Source organism: Diceros bicornis, chromosome 14 (assembly GCF_020826845.1).
Source record: "Diceros bicornis minor isolate mBicDic1 chromosome 14, mDicBic1.mat.cur, whole genome shotgun sequence".
Taxonomy (NCBI): domain Eukaryota; kingdom Metazoa; phylum Chordata; class Mammalia; order Perissodactyla; family Rhinocerotidae; genus Diceros; species Diceros bicornis.
Window position 1 is genome coordinate 26,287,816 of NC_080753.1, and position 20,648 is coordinate 26,308,463.

The following is a 20,648-nucleotide window of genomic DNA, read 5'->3' on the forward strand; positions in this document are numbered from 1 at the left end:
CTCCTACCCATGGTAATTAATGTTGGAACACAACAAATATTTTTCTCAGTTTTATTTGCTTTTTAATATCGTTTATGGATTTTAAACAATATACAGAAGTTTGACATTGTTTACGTAGTCAAATTGTTCTGAAGGAAACACTCGCATATTTGTTTTGCAAATTGTTTCTCCCCATTTAATTCTTTGATCTATGTGTACTTCAGAATTACTTTGTTGTGTGACCCTGTTTAAAAAAATCCTCTTGTTTCAAACTTCATTAAACCTATACATTAATTTAGGAAGAATGACGTGTTGCTATTTAATCAAGTAAAGTTTTATCATGTTTATTCCTAGATATTTTATCTATTTCTTACTGCCGAATGAAATACTTTCCTGGTATATTTTCTATCTTATGATTGTTGGCAAGAGTTGGCAAGCTTTTTCTGTAAAGGGCAAGAAAGTAAATATTTTAGGCTTTGTGGCTCATTTGGTCTCTGTCACAACTATTCAACACTGCAGTTGTGGTGCAAAAGCAGCCACAGACAATCTATAAAGGAATGGGCAGGGGTGTTACAATACAACTTCACTTATGGACACTGAAATTTGAATTCCATATAATTTTCACATGTTACACAATATTGTTCTTCTTTTGATTTTTTTTCTACCCATTTAAAAATGTAAAAACCCTTCTTAGCTCACAAATCTAACAAAAACCAGGTGATAGGCTGGGTTCGGCCCATCGACTGAAATTTGCCTCTGGTATAGAGCATAGTTGTTGAGTTTTATATTTATATCATACTTGGTTATCGTACTGAACTCTTACTAGTTAAAACGGATTTTAAGTTCTCTTGGATTATAGTAAGATAATCACATCATCTGCAAATAATGATATTTTTGTTTTTTCCTATCTCCTCATTAGATCTATTTTCTTTGTGTCATTTTGTTGCAGTGCCTAGAACTTGCAAAGAAATATTAAATGAGTGACAACTGTAGACATACTTGTCTTATACCTGACTTTAATGGGATTGATGATAAATTTCACTGAAAGAAATATTTTACTTGGTGTATGATGACACGAATCACGACAAATAACTAACGTAGAAGTTACGGCAATACCACGGTGGGACTCTAGCACGGGGAGAAATATCTAGTTACGTGAGTGAGCCAAAAAACTCTAACGATGAAAATAAGCACCAATTCATAGACTTTGGGGACTTCAAAGGCAGTGTCTTCAGGTTCTTCACCAGTTGGTTCAGGCATCTCACGGAGAAAATCTACAAAGTATGGCTCAGGAAGAATAGATGACGCCACATCTGAGCCAATATTTTCTTCAACTGCACGAACAAGATGCGCATTAAACCACTGCTCGTCTTCAGGAGTTATAAATCTAAAATAAAAATACAGTAGTAAAAATGCAAAATATGAAGTCATCTTTCCTAACTGAACATGGTTTCAACCTTCCTCCACCTCCTCTCAGCCCCCAGCCTGCTCCTCCGCCACCTCAGAACAGGGAAACAATACGTTCTGCCTTCTGATAAGAAGGACGTAACTCCACCCAAGAGAGCATAACACTGATAGTATTATCTGTAGAAAAGACTGACAAAGAGTCTCTCCTTGACCAAACTTAAGTCAGGCTTCTTTGAATGCTCTTCCCATCTAGGCCATGACTTTTGGACTTCTGTGTCCTTCTTCACATCACCCAATTTTAGCAAGAATTTTGTCACATTGGTTTAGTCAGAATCACCCCCTCCCCATATCTGATCACCCTTGATATCTGACCAAATTCCTCATTCCCCGCTATCCCACAGGTAACGTCTGATCCCCCTGGCCTGCTTTCAGCAAGAACTCCATTACGTCAGTTTAGCCAGAACTCTCCCTTACCCCTGACTTTCCTCTTAGTAATTTTCCATCCACCAACCTCCCCTATCCTGTTCCTTGGCTATAAATTCCCACTTTTTCCTTGTTGTGTTTGGAGTTGAGCCCAATTCCTCTTCCCTAACGCAAACCCCATTGCAGTGGCCCCTATACCTATCACCGCAGTCCTGAGGAAAGTCTGTGCCTTAACATTTTAACAAGTGTCATGAATAATTTTTTTTCTTTAACGATACAGATGAGTCACTTAGGTGAGGTCAAAGGTCCCTAAAACTTGCAATAGGAATGCAGAAGTGATGATCAGTAGTGGGTGAGCATTCTCTTTCTGGGTTTGCGGGCACACAGATCATGAAGGTCCTTTTCAGACTTACAGTGTCAGAGGAGGAAGAGAGGAAGTAGGCAGACTAACATTTGACGAGTACCACCAATGTGTGAGACACCATGGTAGGCCCTTTACAACTTTGTAAGACTGGCATTACCATCCATATTTTATAGAGGAGGAAACTGAGTCTCAGAGAGACGACTGGGCTTATAGACTGGATTTCCCCATGCAAAACCTACACAGAGCTCACAGTTTTTAGAAAATATGCATAACTACAATTTGCCTCTGAATGTTATCAACTCTCTGATAATGAGGTGATTTAAAAGGATGTCCTGTTGAAATAATACTCAAGCAAATTAGCAGAGCATTTTTTTAAAGTGATTAGCAGATGGGAAGTGACATCAATGTTTCACAAGGCCCAGAGCAAATTAAGGCAACACTTCTTATTCTACTTATCTGAGTAGATAATGCAGGAATTAATCTAGTAGTGTAAATTTCTTATACAGTACATTCAAAACGCTGTAATACATACCTGTCTGCAATTACTCTGTTGCACTCGTGTTTGAAAAGTGACAGGAGAACCAACATTGAATTACACTCCTCAGCTTTTATGGTTAACATTCCTTGCCAAATTCTGGAAAGATCTCGAAGATTGAAAATGTAATGAAATTTAGAAGGAGTTGGTAGCATCTTGACCTAGAGATGAAAAAAGTGTGATGATTTCAATTCGCTTTACAGATAAAACTGAAAGTAGAGCTGCTTTAAAACTATTTTATTTCACAAATCCTATTTTAGACAAAATAGGCTGAGTAAATAAACCAAGATTAAGTTTACATGTTTCTCACAGCACTGACAGAAAAAATACATCATAAATAAACCAACATAGAATTTAAAAGACCATAAGTCCTTGCATAGGATGGATTCAAGAATAATGCACTAGATGCAGATTCTAACGTCTGCTCTACCGTTCATTAGTTGGCTTCGAGTAAGTCACTTTCCCCTGAGTTCTCAAGAACTATGTGAGTCATGGAATAAGTATTCCTAATCATTATTAACCTTATTAGTGTGTATATGGGGGAAATATGTCATAACAAAAACCTGAAAGTGAGTTGTTGTCCAGTAGTTAAGACCAATGAATGTTCACTTCTAAAGTCAGTAATGACTATCTTCTACAGATTGCTTGATTAAGGTCCTTAATGTGTTTGAATTTCTGCAAATATATTTGTAAGTCATAATGTAGATTTCACCGTGGGGATTCAGACTCAGTCAATATGCTCTCGTATATCTGTATATCCATAATAAATTGGCAGTCAAGTCTGACATGCAGTTGTAAGTACAGGGTGGTTTTTCCGGGTTTTGTTTGTTTTTCTGAACACTAATTTACTTACTATTTCTACCAACTTCTAGAATCCAAACAGGCAAAGATATAACAATAACACATTCTTATACAGAGAGATACCAGTTAAAGAATAAATGTGAGGTGTACCAGGTGTGGGAAGCATTGCTGGCCACGTAGAAAGATTGTAACTATCTTAGCATCATTTTAAAGTGAAAACAATAATAATTCTGGAGACACAAAGCAAGCTCTCCATATGATTATTTCAGGAAAGCAAATGCTTGCTTTAGTACCTATTCATGGAATATGCCCTTTCTATATTGAAAAAGTACCCTATTGGGTTTACAGAGTAATTTTTACAGCCTAATTCAAAGTGCAAGTTAAAACAGCAGGTAGCAAGGGAAGATAGAAAGAAGAGAAGTGTTATTTTATCAATCACCCTTCAATTTCCCCTCTTTGCCTAGTTCCATTCCAAGCCAAAGTGTTTATTCTATTCACCAAAATGTAAAACACACACTTATATTACAAATATGCAAAATAAGGGGTAAGACTATGTGAATATGGCTTTTTTATTCTTTGCTGTAAAAGACTGCAGCTATGATGGCAGCCATTGGCCACTGAAGCAATCATTAAAGAGAATTACATGAATTCCTTTCTTTCTCTCTTCTTCTCATTTATTAACTTGCTTCTTTCTTTCTCTTCTAATATTTCCGTTCAATTTTTCTCAAGTTCTTTCTTTCCTCACCTGCTCGTGCTTTCAAGCTATGTAAACTAATATAAAGGTGAAGTGATATACAAACCACGAGTGGATTAAAAGAGTGCTTTGTGAAGACGGGAGATCTGAAGAAAAGATACAAAGAAGCTGCGTATTTGGGAGAGGGGCGAGGAGGAAGATTCCCTCACTTTTCAGTGACTATTTCTGAGCACCTCCCACTGCCCTTAAGAAGAAACCACGGTAAATAGCACAGCTAAATCTGCTGCCCTTGGGAAGCTTCCGTTCTAGTGGGGGAGCCTGACAATAAATAGGAAACAAAGATATTGATAAACAAACAGACAAATAATAATGATAACAATTATGGTTAGAAGAAATAAAGTAGGATCAGGAGACAGATAATGCCTGGGATGGGGCCATGGACGGTTATTTTAAAGAAAATGATCTGAGAAAGCCTCTCTGAAGGTATGAATGATGAGAATGAGTCAAATGAAGTACCATGGCCCAGGGGCATGAAAAACTTGAGGTGTTCAAGGAGGATTGAGAAGGGCAGCACAGCTGGAGCAGAGAGATGGACGGGAAGAGAGGCAAGCCGGGGCCAGCTCAGGTTGAGTTTCACAGACCGGAGCAAGGCGATGCGTTTCACTGTAAGCGTAACAGGGAGTCTACTGGTGGTCTTAAGAAGGAGTAATGATCTCGGATTTACTTTTGTAAAAAGCACTTTAGGACTGTGTAAAGAGCAGACTCTAGGAGGGCAGGGAGGTTGGTTAGGAAGTCGCTGCATGGTCCAGAGGGCAGATGATGGAAGCACCTATCAGGGCGGTCACAGTGAGATGGCCATCAGTGCTCAGCTTTGGGGTATATTTTGAAAGCACAGTTACTGAGACTTGCTGATGGATTGGATGTAGGGGAGGAGAGAGATAAATCAAGGATGGCACCCAGCCTGAGAAGGAGAATAATTGGTGTTGCTGTTAAATAAGATGCAAAAGTCTGAAGGAGGATCATATTTAAGGGCAATTAAGAGTTCCATTTGGACATGTTAACTTTGAGATGGCTATTAGACATCAAAACGGTGATGTCTCCTAAGCAGTTAGAAATAAGTCTGGAGCCAAGCGGAGAGGCCTGGGATGGAGGTGTTGATTTTGAAGTCATAAGCACAGAGATGTGTTTAAAGCCTTGAAGCTGGAGGAGACTACCTGGATAAAGAATGGAGATAGAGAAGAGGTCTCGGCATCGAGATAAGGTGCACTCCAGTATTTAGAGGAGGGGAAGAAGAAGGGGGATTTAAAAAAGGCAGCCAGTGACGTAGGAAGAAAACCAAGAGCATGTGGCCCCTCTGAAACCAAGTGAAAAAGTGTTCAGAGGGACCACTTGTCAAATGCAGCTAAAGAGACATGTAAGAGGAAGAAGAAATCAACCTTTGGACTTGGCAAGACTGAGGCCCTCGGTGACCTTGATGAGAGCAGTGGAAACAAAAGCTTGTGCAAAATGGGGTAAAGAGGTAAAGAAAGGTGAGGAAGTGAAGCCAGTAAGTATTCCTATAACAAAAGAAGCTTTGCCGGAAAGACACCAGGAAGGCCAACGCTATACAAATACGTATATAAGCACCTTAAATTGAACAATAGCCCCACTGGAAAACAGAAGGATATTACCACAGAAAATCATCTCAGACACTCAGACCTTGCCATTCATTTTGGAGTTTCTTTAAGAGAGGCAGAACAGCGTGTGCAAAGACCCTTGTTGGCAAGAAGCAGGCCCATAAAAGGCACTGATCACTATAGGAGGTTTCACGGAAGAGCATTTCATAAGAAACACCCAATTCCTCTTCTGATAATTCTGTATCTAGAATTCCCCCAGTCCACCCAGGAATCTGAAAGGCTGGCACACTCTGGATTTCCCTAGGACACAACTTCTGCCCAGATGTGTGTATTGGCCTAATGAACGTATAGTGAAGTATGACAACTAATCCTTATCTCCTTTGCCATTTTTTGGCAAATATATCAACCTTTTTTTTTTTTTTTTAATCTCAGACCCATGCTTAATTGCCTTTTCATGAGTTTGCCTTGAGCCATCTGGGTCTACTGAGCTTTTCTTAGGGCACTCAGCTGTGTATTAAAATCTAGCCTGTTTTGTTGTGTACACTTCCATCCATTCACTAACTCACGCTCCACCTCAGAGAAACACACAAATTAGATTTTAAGTCTTGGTTAGCTAAGAATATCTAGAAATCGTGTATTCACTCAGTCAGTAAACATCTGAGCGTCTTACATGGTTTGGTTGGGGGGAGACAGACATACAAATCAGAGTAACAAGTGGGAAAGCAGTGTTCTCATTTCAGCAAAATTCTGCTTTATCTTGGATGTCGTGTCTGGTTTATAGTAATATCTCATACATATGGAAAGCATCATTCAGTCAGAATATTTGCTCCCTGGAAGGAAAAGGTGTCATAAATCTATTTGAGCACCTAATTTGTCTTTTCCAAAAAAACACTACCACAAATGATGTGATGATAACTTCACGAGCCACGAGGTGAGAACTAGGCTGAATAATAGTTGACTTTTCTTTTTATTATTGACAACAGATAATTCTGTACCTTAGTCCACTGCCACAGCACTCTGCCCGCTGAAACTAAATTCGCAATCATCTCACATATTTCAGGTTTGAACTTTCTGCAAGGATCAAAGTATCCACAGCCAATAATTCCTGAAAAACAAGATTGAAGGTACAAGCTTACTAAAAGATTATAAGGTACATTTATCCCTGTGAATACATTATTACAAGACTGATTATGTGACATTAAGAATTTCTCTTAGGAATCAGCCAAGACTGGAAGTCAGCAGTGGGTCCTGCAAAGCTTAGTACACAGTGATAAGCATTTTATGTGTATTAACTCATTTAACCCTCCCAACATCCTATGAGAAAGATTCAGAGGCAGATACTATTATTATTATTCCCATTTTAATATGAGTTTAGCAACTTGCCCAAGGTCACACAGCTTGTGGGTAGGCGAATCTGAGATTTGAACCCAGGTAGCCTGGCTCCAGAGCCTATAAAACAGCACTCACCCTGAAGCATATGAGAGCTGGAAAAGAACTTAGAGACTACTTCCTCATCTTACAGACCCGGAGACCAGGCCCAGACAGGTAATAGATCAGCTGCTGATAGAATTGGAATCAGGACCCACATCTCCTGACCTGCAGTCAGTCAACACTCTGGCCTGGGCTGGTCATGTAATGGTTCCTAGGAAACACCCAGCACAGTGACAGCCTGACATAATCACCCTCAGGAAGGACTGGGTTGTAGGTTTACAGACCAGTCTTAAAGTTTTAATATGTTTTTGGTTTTAGACTGCAAAAATAGATTTACTCCACTTTGCTCCAGTGAGACTATATGTTGAGTACTATGTTCCGTTCTGAGCACGGAATTTTCAGAGGAATGTGAATATGAATATCTGCTCAGAGATGCAGAGCAGGTTTATGAAGGGTGGAGCAGCTAAAGAAACTGCGCTTCAGTCACACAGACCGAAGAAGAGTAGCCTTGAGGGAACATGAAATCATCCCCCAAAGTCATGGTTGGTTGTGCTAGGTGGCTGTAAGGCCCTTTTGCTTCCTGAAATCCTGTGATTCTGGATCTCCAACTCCCTGTGGGACAAATGTGTTATATAAGGAGCACAGGACCTGGAACCAGAAAACAGGATTAGCACCACACCTCTGCCATGCACTAAATAACTGGCCTTGATTGGGCAGTTATTTCACTTCTCTGAACCTCCATTTCTGGTTTGTTTGTTTCCATATTTAATTTAAAATATTAATCATATGGAAGAGTATAAAAATAGTTTAACAAATAAGCAAGCACTCATGTCCAGACCACTAGACTGAGAAGTGCAACATTGCCCCAGGACGTTAGAAGTCCCGCCTGTCCAACCCTACCCATAACCCCTTCCCTCCTCCAGAGGTAGCCACTACTCTGACTTGCTGAGAATCAGTAACTCACTTTTCTTTACAGCTTTGCCACTTATGGTTTTAAACTTCCATCTTTTTTTTTAACTTTAATTTTTTTAATTTAATTTAATGGAATCGTGTGATATATTCTTCTATGAGTTGCTTCTTTCGCTCAACATTATATTTCTGGGCTTCACTCACGGTGAAGCTTGTAGCTGTGTTCGCTCATATTCACTGCTGCACAGCATTACACTGTGTGCCTGTGCCACAATCTATTTATTCAATTTTACTGCCAATAAATAATTGGGTATTTCAAGGCTTTTGCTATCATGAACACTGTTCTATGAACATTCTCGTGAAAGTCTTCTGGTGCACATGTGCAAAATCAACTACAGATGGATTAAGGACTTAAATATGAAGGCAAAATTATACAATGTTTGGAAGAAAATATGGGACAGTATCTGTATGACCTCTGGATGGGAAAGGTCTTCTTAAATGAGACTCAGAAAGCTCAAACCACAAAGGAAAAAAATGGTAAATTGGTACATACCTAGAAGTGGAACTGCTGTGGGTGTGCGCATGTTCTACTTTCCCAGTAATAAAGGGCTTGTAGCAGTTTACACTCTCACCAGCAGGGTATGAGAGTCCCGGTGGCTTCACATTCTGACCAATGCCTGGTTTTGTCAGAATTTTTCATTTTTGCAAATCCAGTGGGTATACAATGGTATTCCTTGGTGTTTTAAATTTGCATTTCCCTGAATACTAATGTTTATCATCTTTACATTTGTTTATTGGTCATTTGGTTTCCTCTTCTTAAAATGCCTGGTTTTTGCCCATTTTCACATTAGATTGTTTGCTTTTCTCTGATTGAGTCATAGGATTTCTTTAAATATTTAGAATACTCTTTTGTTTTGTTATATGTGTTCAAATTTTTTTCTTACAATTTGGGGCTTATCTTTTCACTCTTTTAATGTTGCTTTTTAGATGAACAGAAGTTCTTAATTTTAATCTAATTAAATTTATCATTTCATCACCTTTATGGTTTGTGTTTTCTGAGTCTCATTTAAGAAGGTGTTTCCTACCCAGTGGTCATCTACATATTTTCCTACAAACGTTTTATAGCTTTGCCTTCTATATTTAGGTCTTTAATCCATATGTATTGATTTTATGTTTAGTGTGAGATAGGGCTCCTATTTCAGTGATTTTTCCCATAAAAATTACTTAATATCCCAGTACTACCTATTGAAAGTCTGCCCCTTCCCTTCTGATCTACAGTGCTTGCTATGTCAAATAATTAATGTCCGTATATGCACGGGTCAGTTTCACTTGTATGTCTTCATGTATATAATTTTTGATGGTACAGTTTATGTGAGCCTAAATATGGTGCCAAAAATTCCATTTTTATTAACATATCAAAGTGCTACATTTGACCTCATATATTATACTGTTCATCATTCATTAGCCCAAATTTCTCTGATTAACCATGTCAAGAAAACCAAAACACAAAGTTTCACTAACTTCCACAGCTGACCTTCAACAAGGCTATTTCTAAACATTCCTGAGTCTTGGAATAGGCTATAAACATGAGTATTCTTAGTATTTAGTCCCTCTTTTCTGATACTTAGCTCTCCATTTCAGATATCTAACCCCTAATTCAGACAGAGCTTTTTTATCTCTTAAATAAGGTTTTGCGTGGTTTATGTTTATTATGTAATACAATAAAAAAAGTAAACACCAAGAATAGTCATACCAAAAATTTTGTCTATTGAAGCACTTGAAGGCAATGTGCAATTAAACACAGTAAACTGTCTTTTTAAACGTTGTGGAATATCATTTCGACCACCTCCAGGGTGAATCATTGCTGCTATGAGCTGCACATCGACAATAGTAGTGAAGTCTCCAGGCTTATCCAAGCTATACATTCCTTCCATTTCCATCATCTGTCGCACAATCTCATTAGTTATCTGAAATTTTATACAGTAATATTTTAGTAACACATCACTATCATAGTCCTCCATAGCTCCTACAAAATAGTACAGATGAGATTAGAAGAAAATATTCAACTCTTATCAGTGAAGTGTTTGTGAATGTCAACAATCACCTTCAAGGCAATTTGACTTAAATGATGCCACTCATGAACTCTAAACCATAAGTTAAACATGATTGGTGCAAGTCCAATGTGCTCTTTACCACATTGATAAAACTAATTTCCAAATAAATGTAGATAAGTGAGTTATGGAATATTTGATACAATTACAACAGTACTCAGAATTACAAATTTTGTCAATATCTTTCACACTCAATATTCAACACTTCAAAATACTTTAAATCAGAATATAGGATGGTTTTACTCCTGAGCTTTCAATATTATATTACTGAATGTTTTAGTTTGGATTTTATGTCCTTAGCTTCTCTGCAGCCTCTAATACTGCTAACACTCCCCCCTTAGTGAAAATTTTTCCTCTGTTGGTTTCAGAGGCTCCATTCTTTCCAACCGCAGCTTGTGACTCTGGATTGCTTCCCAAGCCACTTTTCTCCACTCATTCTTCACATGTAACTATTCTACAGGATTCCATCCTTGACCCTTTTCTTTTCTCACTATTTCAGGGGATGCCATCTCAACCTTATACCTGAAGAATCTCAACTCAATAACTCTAACTTCAGATTCCCTTCTAAGCTCCACGTCTGCATATCCAAATTTCTATTGGACATCTCCAAGTGGGTGATACACAACACCTCAAATATGACACTCTTTCATTCAACTAACATTTAATGACTACTGTGTGTTTGGCTCTATCGTAGCATAGATAAAACTCCCTGTCTTCACGGAGCATACATTCTAGTGGTGGGAGACAAAATATACACATGTATAGTTGTGTGTGTATATGCATGTAAATAAAATGGTATATTATAAGTTTTTTGCAGAAAATAAAACAAAGAAAGGAAATAGGCCATGCTCAGGGGTGCAACTGAATATGGAGAGCAGAGGAGGCTTCACCTCACATGACATAGGAGCAAAGACTTGAAGGAGGTGAGAAAGCAAAGCATTTAGATATTCAAGGGAAGAGCATTCCAAGTGGAAGGAACAGCAGATGTAGAGGTTCTGAGCAAACATTACACCCAGTGTGTACAAGGATCAACAAATGTGGCTGAAGCAGAATCATGGGGAGAGGAGATCAGGGTCTTTGGGTCATGATGAGAATTTTGGCATTTATATTCTACAAGTCTCATGGGAGGGTTTTGAGCAGAGGAGTGTGTCATGATCTGACTCATGTTTTACTTGGTTGCTGATTTGAGAATAGACTGAGAGGGGTGAGGGAAACAGGGAGACAATGAACAGGCATTTGTAATGATCAAGAAAAGAAATGGTGGCTTGCACCAGGTGTTAGCAACGGAGATGATGAGTAGTGGTCAAATCTTGGATACAGTTTGAAGATAGAGCCAACATGATTCCCTGACAGACTTAATGTGGAGTTGCTATTTCTTGAGATGGAGAACACTTTTGGAGGAGAAGGTTTAGGGAGTAACAGGAATTTGGACATGGTAAGTTTGAGATCCAACTAGACATCCCTAATTGGATAAATGAGCCTGAAATTCAGGAGCTCTTCAGCTTATAGATGATATCTAAATACGCCTCCAATATCCTCACCTTATAGGAACTGCTGAGAGGTCTATCTTCCTTGGATCCCTGCTGAATGGGAGACAAAAAGAGAAAAGAAACCTTCCCTGGGAGGTTGTGGCCTCAGAATGACACTTGCATAGATTTGCACCCTGGATATGCATAGCCTAAGGGGACCAGAGACATTCAAATCTTAACCTTGCTTTGAGATGATCTTGACTCAATAGGCTTTTAAGGATCTGGCAGAAGAAAACTCTAAACATGTCTGGATGAGGGCACATACATCCTGGGCTTCAAGAAACAGCCACAGATAATTTTTCAAGGGCAATGACCCAGCAAGCAGTCAAAGATACATATAGAAAAGAAGACAATTTGAACATAAACAAGAACTATTAAAACCATAAAGAGCAGAAACAGATCCACATAGACTTCACATACTGGAATTAACAGACACAGACTTTAAACAAGTACGCTCAACATGTTTAAAGAAATAGACAACAAATTTGAAAATATATGCAAGGAATAGGAAATTATAAAAAATGACAACATATTTTAAAGAAAAAAGAATCAAACGGTAACTAAATTAAAACTCAATGGATAATTTGACAGTAGATTAGACAACGCGGAGAAGAAAATTAGTGAAGTGGAAGACAGAGAGGGGAAATTATCTAGAACGTAAACATTGGAAAGAGAAAAAGTTGGGATGTACAGAAGAGAATTACAGAAACATAGAGAGTACAGAAGAAAGTCTAAAATACATTAGAGTCTGAGAAAAGAGGAAAGAGAGTGAGGCAGAAGCAATATTTGAAGAGATAAGGACTGGGAATTTTCTAGAAATGATGAAAGACACCAAACCACAGATTCACGAGTCCCTAGTGAATCTTAAGGAAATAAATACAAATAAATCTACACCAACATCATTAAAAAAAGAAAAAATTATAGGAAAGTAAGGCAAAGAAAAAGTCTTAAAAGCAGCAAGTGAAAAAAGGCAGATTAACTTCAGAGGTGCAATGATTAAGTGGTAGTTGACTTCTCAACAGCAACAAGGAAAAGAAGGCAGAAATAATGTATTGGACATGATGAAAGAAAATAAATGTCAACCTAGATTTTTACACCCTGCAACAATATCTTTCAAATAAAGAAGATGAAATAAAGACGTGCAGACAAGCAGAAATTAAGAATCAGTCATTAAAAAACCTTCTTTAAAGGAAATTTTAAAAGCAGAAGGAAAATGATACCAGATGGAAGGCCTGAGAAGCAAGAATGAATAAAGAGCAAAGAAAGTGGTAAATATGTGGGTAATGCAAATGAAGAGTGAATATATAAAATGGTAAAAATAATGTATCATGGGAGTTCTTTCTAAAAAGAAAGAAATAGAATTAAAATATAAGTCAACAATAAAACAATGTTATGAGAAAGAAAAAGGAAATTAAAGTGTTCAAAGGTTATTGGATATACAAGATGGGAATAAAAGGTTTGATTATCCTTCTCCTGTTTTATTTATTTATTTATTTATTTTTTGGTGAGGAAGATTGGCCCTGAGCTAACATCTGTGCCCATCTTCCTCTATTTTGTATATGGGATGCCGCCACAGCATGGCTTGATGAGCAGTGCGTAGGGCCACGCCCAGGATCGGAACCTGCGAACCCCAGGCTGCTGCTGAAGCAGAGTGGGTGAACTTAACCACTACCGGGCCAGCCCCTGATTATCTTTCTTTTTGATTATCTGTGTATGCTGGATGTACTGTCTAGGGTTAGGTAACCAGTAGAACGTAGAAACTGAGTACAGTATATAGATAGCAAACAAAGGAAAGAAATCAACTTCCTCAGAGAAATAGGAAGAAAGCTTCAACACATCTACGCTCAGCTGAGGGTGAGGAAATGGAGGTGTTGGAGGCTTGGGAAAAAGAAGGAATGAAATAGTCATCTCACAGAGCAGGAGCCTGAATGGAAATGCAGTAAAGCAATGAATAGGACAAAGATATAAAACATGAGACGAGACATGCAGTAGAACTGCTGGGCAGCATTAGGAGCTCAGTTGAGGTCCATGATCATAATTTCAAACTGATAACAGGATTGTGTGGGTTTCTCCAGCCAAGTTTAGCTGCACAGGCAGAGAGTTTTAATGAGGCTTTAATGTGGTTAAGGCTTTCACAGGTGAGTAGAGGGTGTATGCTACAATGATTATAATGATGGACTGTGGAATTTTAGCTGGGAAAGGAAGTGAGGAAATGGGGGATAGTGCCATGATGGCAGGAACAATGGATGGTAGACCCATCTCAAGTTCCAGTAACAGAAGAAATGAGCTGCAGAGAGTGGACATGATGATCACAGAATAAAATGCTTGAAACTGAGATAATGAAGGGGTCACAGTTATTGATAATGACAAGACGTAGGGTACGACTGCATGAATGAGTAATTCAAATGGAGTGGAAGACACGATCATTGGGAGGAGGCAAGGTGAAGGAACTATGAAGCTAAGATCATGTATGTGGATATTGGCATCACTGAGAATTATGACAAGCAGGACCAGCTGCATAATTTCTGGGGTCCAAGGCAAAATGAAAATGCAAGGCTACTTGGTCAAAAATTATTATTAAGAACTTCAAGGGGCCAGGCCGGTGGTGCAGTGGTTAAGTTCCCATGCTCTGCTTTCGCAGCCCAGGGTTTTCAGGTTCAGATCCGGAGCAAGCCATGCTGCTGCAGTGTCCCACATACAAACTAGAGGAAGATGGGCATGGATGTTAGCTCAGTGCCACTCTTCCTCAAGCAAAAAGAGGAAGATTGGCAACAGGTGTTAGCTCAGGGCCAATCCTCCTCACCAAAAAAAAAAAGAAAGAAAAGAATTTCAAGATGGCTACAGCAGAGTGTTGAACCATAGGCAGGGCCCTTTGAAATGCGAGCCCCTGTGCAACACAACAATGAAGGCTGCCCTAGGGACAGGGACAGTACTGGAGACAGTAACAGTGACCCAGGAGCCAAAATCTCCAGGGAAAGAAGGAGTGTGATCTGAGGATCCAGATGACTGCAACAACAAGGGCAGCGTGAGGTCAGACTGAAAGGATTTCAGGCAGTAGGGAAACGAGAAGCAAGGAGGACATCTTCCTCACCTCCAGGCCCAGGGCTTCAACTTAAGAAGTCTGCAGGGAAGGCAGCGTCCTGGGTGTCCATCAGAGCAAGAAGATGAAGGAAAGTTCAGAGAAGAAGTTGAATTTACAGGGAACTTGGCAGATGTACTGTGGCTCCCAGGGGCACACTGAAAGGTTTCAGTAGTTGAGAGAGTAGGAGACGGGTTCAGAGAAGGGCCATGCAGAGCTGTCTGGGGATTAGTCTCAGGACAAGCGGGGACCTGGGAGACCTGACCTCCTGATGGTGTCTGAGGTGAACCGGGATAAAGGGCGGCATGGATTGGTCCTGGCGGGCTCCGGGTGGATGGTGTTGATGAGGGAGTGGACGGCGGTGGGAAGGAGGTGTTGGGGATCCCACCAGGAGCGTGCAGAATTCTGGCAGCATCAGTGAGGCTCTCTAATGGGGACTGACTCTGCCGTTGAAAGGTGATCACAACTAGGACAGCGGTGAGTGGCAGAGTTATTTTTAAAAAATGTGTTTTCTACCACCAGGTACTCCTCGGAGAGAGTATATAGAGTAAGAGGTAAGAGAGCAAGGATAAAACCCTGAGAAAAGGAAGAGAGGAGCCAGAAAGGACCTGGAATCAAGCAGCCAGAGATAGAGGCGCGTTATTGCAGAAAAGTGCAGAGGGATTTCAAGAAGGGAGAAAGTCAGCCATCACCAAGACGTCAAAAAAGACTGAGAATTGTTACTAGGCTTCATAAGATGATGGTTATTGACCTCTTTATATTTAACTAAAAATAGTGATTAAATATCATCTATAAGAGATATTTCAGTCATACCTGATCTCCCCATTCATTAATCACGGGCATATTAATATCATCAATAAAGACCGTCATTTTTCTGCCTCCTGGTGGCCCATATGTACTGCCCATTCGCTTATCCACGTAGCTTTCAATTGTTCTCTAGAGAAGAGGAGATGGTTTGTCTTATGCATTAGATTTCAATCCGTATTACTACAAATGATGAGCATGGTTTTCAGATAGAACAGAATTTACTTATTTATTTAATATGTATAAATACAATTATCAAAACATATTTTGTGAAATTTTTAAAAATAAGTAATTTGAATGTTAACCATTAATTTATAGGAAAAGAGATACACTGCAAAATTCAGCCTCAGCCTCAGTATTAGGCCTGAATATGCAATTTGGATTTGGCTTCAATCTCAGCCTGAATGCCAACTGCAGTATCATTTCTTTTGATATATATGTGCGTCTGTGTGTGTATATATATATACACATATATATACACACATATATAAATGTTTTATATGCATATGCATTTTATTATAACAATCACTTAAAATATTTAATACGTTGATTACTATAGCAAATGATGAGTTTTACCTGAAACATCATTGGTTCTGTGGCAGATGAAAAGTTCAGACTTTTAGATAACTGTACTTCAGGATCATATTTTTTCAAATAGGCCTTAACCATTACAGTTTTTGCAGTTCCCTGCTCTCCTGTGAGCAAAACAGCCTGCAATCATAGGATAACCATGTTGAAAAGTGTTGTTAACACGTTTAGTTTTAAATATCTTATGGTTCTACTGTTCTTTCATTCTATACATTAATGCAATTAATTTTAATTACTTTTTAGAATTACACTTATATCAAAATAAATCCTAGTTGAGTTAAATATTTAAATGTAAAACATATACTATAAAAGTGCTGGAAGAAAATATGGGTGAATATTCGCAGGACCATGGGAGTGTGGAAGGACTTTGTAAGCAGACATCCACTTTCCTTAGCAAGCTGGGAGCGCGCAGTTCAGGAGATATTGAGTTAAGTGTATCCTGGGACCTGGGGTTCGTTTGCCAAACACGTTCCCCTCAAATTACACTACTTCCAGCCCTCTGTGCTGGAATTTAATTTTTCTATCTGTAGTATGTGAAAAGGTACGTTTCCTACGTGGTTTGCAATCACCTAAGAAACTATCAGACTTACTTTATGTTGTTTTGCAATGGTGTCTATCAAAAAATTTGTCCTGACATTGTCAACATTTGGAACCAAAATTGATGAATATTCTGGGATACTGTCAGTTGGATAATAATATGGCTGAAGTTTCTTATTCCAGTGCTCCCAATCACCTATAAAATAAGCAAAAATTGGTTTTAATAAAACTGCATTCTTCAAAAGTCCTCAGAATACAAAAAATGCAAGTGCTATAGACAATCAATAGAATCATATAAGTATTTAAAACATTTTCCTAAAACACGTAAATGTATCTGCTTATCTAATGTATATGGCATTTGATAATTTAAATTTGTTTTGCCTCTTTACAAATTCAGTTTTTAAATTGCTAAGTCATTCATCTAGTGAGCTCTGGACTGAAATGGAATTAGAATCAGCTAGTGGTAAAACCAAACACATGTGTAGTAACTAGGAGGAAAGCCACATCAACCGAAAACATGGGAAAGACCAAAAAAGAAATAACTGATTACTGGACGTAGGACGTTTGCCACAAGAAATGGGAAAAACAAATCCGGCCCTAAAACTAGTGTAATAGAATACCCAGACTCCTGACTTACAGTAACGACTAATTTACCCGCTGATATTATTCTTATAACAATTATTATTACCACATTTCATCAATTCCAAGAAAAAATTTTGTTTTCTTACAGGGAATTTTGTGGATGAGCTGCAGCATCTCTGGAATTTAGCATTTTAGCATCTCTGGAATGCGCCTTACAACCTATGATGACTTACGATCGCTGTTGGCTAGGCAAACTTGGTCAGAGATATTCATATTGTTGCCATCTAAATTGAATTATTTGCATTGTTGGTATTGCATTATTGAGTTTAACTGCTATTTTAAATGTCTTCAAAAAGATTATGCTATGATTCAGGATTGTGCCAAAAAAGTTACTGTGTACACAGAACGCATGGAAGGACAACAGAGGAGCGCACATTTGATAGTAGCAAAGCAAATATTCATCACTGGAGGAATAACCTCCATTTCAGCTTTCCTTGCAGAAAATCAAGTCATATGGTAAATGTATGTTTAACTTTTAAGAAATTGCCAAACTGTTTTCCAAAGTGGCTGTATCATTGTGTAGTATATGAGAGTTCCAGTTGCTCCACATCCTCGCCAATATTGGTATTATTAATCTTTTTACTTTTAGCCCTTCTAGTGGCTGTGTAATGATATCCTATTGTAGTTTTAATTTGCATTTCCCTGGTGACCAATGATGTTGAATATCTTTTCACGTGCTTTTTTCACCGTTCATATATCTTCTTTGGTGAAGCATCTATTTAAATTTATTCCCCACTTTTTTTAAAATTTGGATTGGCTGTCTTCTTGTTATTATTGAATTGCAAGAGTTCTTTATGTATTCTGGATAAAATTCTTTTATCAGTTACATATTTATTCCCATTCTGTGCCGGGGCTTTTTATTTTCTTAACAGTGACTTTTAAATAGCAAAAGATTTTAATTTTGATAAAGTCTAGTTTATCAATTTTTTCTTTTATGGTTTGGGCTTTTTTGATCCTATCTAAGAAATCTTTGCTTAACCCAATGACACAAATATTCTTTGTTTTCTTCTAGAAATTTTATAGTTTTAGCTTTTATGTTTAGCTTTATGATCTACTTTGAGTTCATTATTAAGATGAATTTTGTGGATAGTGTAAGAGTCAAAGCTCTGTTTTGTGGTTGTTGTTAATATTTGGCTAATCTATTGTTCTGGCACCAATGGCTGAAAAACCAATCCTTTCTGCCACTGAATTACCTTGACATCTTTGCCGAAAATCAACTGACCATACATGTGTGGGTCTATTTCTGAACTCTATGCTACTCCATGGATCTATAGACGTATCCTTACACCAATACTACACTGTGCTGCTCACTATAGCTTTACTGGAAGCCTTCAAATTAGGTTGTGTGAGTGCTCCAACTTTATATTACTCAGCCGTAAGAAACAATGAAATCCAGCCATTTGTGACAATATGGATGGACATTGAGGGTATTATGCTAAGTGAAATAAGTCAGAGGGAGAAGGTCAAATACTGTATGATCTCACTCATAAGTAGAAGATGAAAACAACAAACAATCACATAGAGACAGAGATTGGATTGGTGGTTACGAGAGTAGAAGGGGGCAGAGAGGAGGGTGAAAGGGATGATTAGGCACATGTGTGTGGCAATGGATAGTAATTAGTATTTGGGTGGTGAACATGATGCAATCTATGCAGGAATAGAAGTACAATGATGTACACCTGAAATTCATAAAATGGTATAAACCAATGTTACTGCAATAAAAAACATTATGAAAATGAAACACTGAAGACAAAAAAAATTGATTTGGTTATTCTAGGTTCTTTGCATTTCCATATAATTTTAGAATTCGTTTCTAAGTTTCAACAAAAAAAGCCTATTGAGATTTTCACTGTGATGCACTGAATCTGTAGATCAATTTGGAGAGAAATAACATCTTAACAATATTGAGTTTTCTGATCCATAAACACGATTTATCTCTTCATTTATTTAGGGCTTCTTTAATTTCTCTTAGCACAGTTTTGTGGTTTTCAGTATATAATCTCAGGTTTTGTTTTTTGTTTTTTGTTTTTTAGTGAGAAAGATTAGCCCTGAGCTGACGTCTGTTGCCAATCCTCCTCCTTTTTGCGGAGGAAGATTGGCCCTGGGCTAACATCCATGCCCATCTTCCTCTACTTTATACTGGTACACTTGCCACAGCATGGCTAGATAAGTGGTGTGTAGGTCCACACCCAGGATCCAAACCCTCGAACTTAGGATGAACCCAAGATGTGAAACGGAGCACACGAACTTAACCACTATGCCACCGGGCTGGCCCCCAGATCTTACACATATTTTGTTAAATTTATCCCTAGGGATTCTATTTTTTGGATGCTATTTTAAAGGGTATTTTAAAATCTCCATTTCCAGTTGTTTGCTGTGAGCATATAAAAATAAACCTTGTTATTATATATTGTTCGTTCATCCTGTCACCTTGCTAAATTCATTGACTAGTTCTAACATCTTTTTTGAGGAGTCTACGGATGGTCATATCATCTGCAAATAAAGAGAGCTTTGCCTGTTCTTTTCCAATTTGTAGGTATTACATTTATTTATTTGTTTGTTTGTTTGTTTACTACCTTACTGCACTGGCTAGAACCTCTAGTACAATGTTGAATAGAAGTGATAAGAAAGAACATCCTTGTGTTGTTCCTGATCTTGGTAAGGAAGTCTTTAGTCTTTTACCATTAAGTATAATGTTAGCTTTTTTGTAGATGTCCTTTATCAGGATGATAAAGTTCCTATTTTTAGTTTACTGGGAGTTTCATCACGACAGGATTTTAGATTTTGTCAAATATTTTTCTGCATCTAATTGGACTGTATGGTTTGTTTGATTTTTAGTCTGTTAATATGGTGAATTACATTAATTGGTTTTTAAATGTTAATCCAACCTTCCATTCCTAGAATAAATGCTCACTTGGACTTAATATATTACATTTTTCATATACTATTGGATTTAATTTGTTAAAATTTTATTAATAAATTTATGTCAATGTTCCTGAGGAATACTAATCTATAGTTTCCTTTTCTTGCAATGTCTTTCTCTGGTTTTCGTACCAGGATAATACTGTCATAAAACAGGCTGGAGAGTGTTTCTTCCTTATACATTTTATATATTTTGGAAGAGTGTATGTAGAATTGGTATTATTTCTTCCTTAAGTACGTGGTAGAATTCACCAGTGAAGTCATCTGTGCCTGGAGT

The 20,648-nt window shown here is 38.0% G+C and overlaps 1 protein-coding gene across 2 annotated transcripts in view; it reads right to left on the reverse strand.

The window, feature by feature from the left end:
• The window catches only part of DNAH8 (dynein axonemal heavy chain 8), a 295,649-nt gene that overhangs the window by 128,327 nt on the left and 146,674 nt on the right, over positions 1-20,648 (reverse strand). For both annotated transcript variants that reach the window (XM_058554442.1, XM_058554441.1), the window contains 7 exons: positions 16,861-17,003; positions 16,259-16,393; positions 15,692-15,814; positions 9,913-10,126; positions 6,815-6,924; positions 2,706-2,869; positions 1,174-1,366 (listed from right to left, as the gene is read on the reverse strand). In XM_058554442.1, coding sequence (XP_058410425.1) covers positions 1,174-1,366; positions 2,706-2,869; positions 6,815-6,924; positions 9,913-10,126; positions 15,692-15,814; positions 16,259-16,393; positions 16,861-17,003 — 1,082 coding nt within the window. The remainder of the gene's footprint in view (positions 1-1,173; positions 1,367-2,705; positions 2,870-6,814; positions 6,925-9,912; positions 10,127-15,691; positions 15,815-16,258; positions 16,394-16,860; positions 17,004-20,648) is intronic.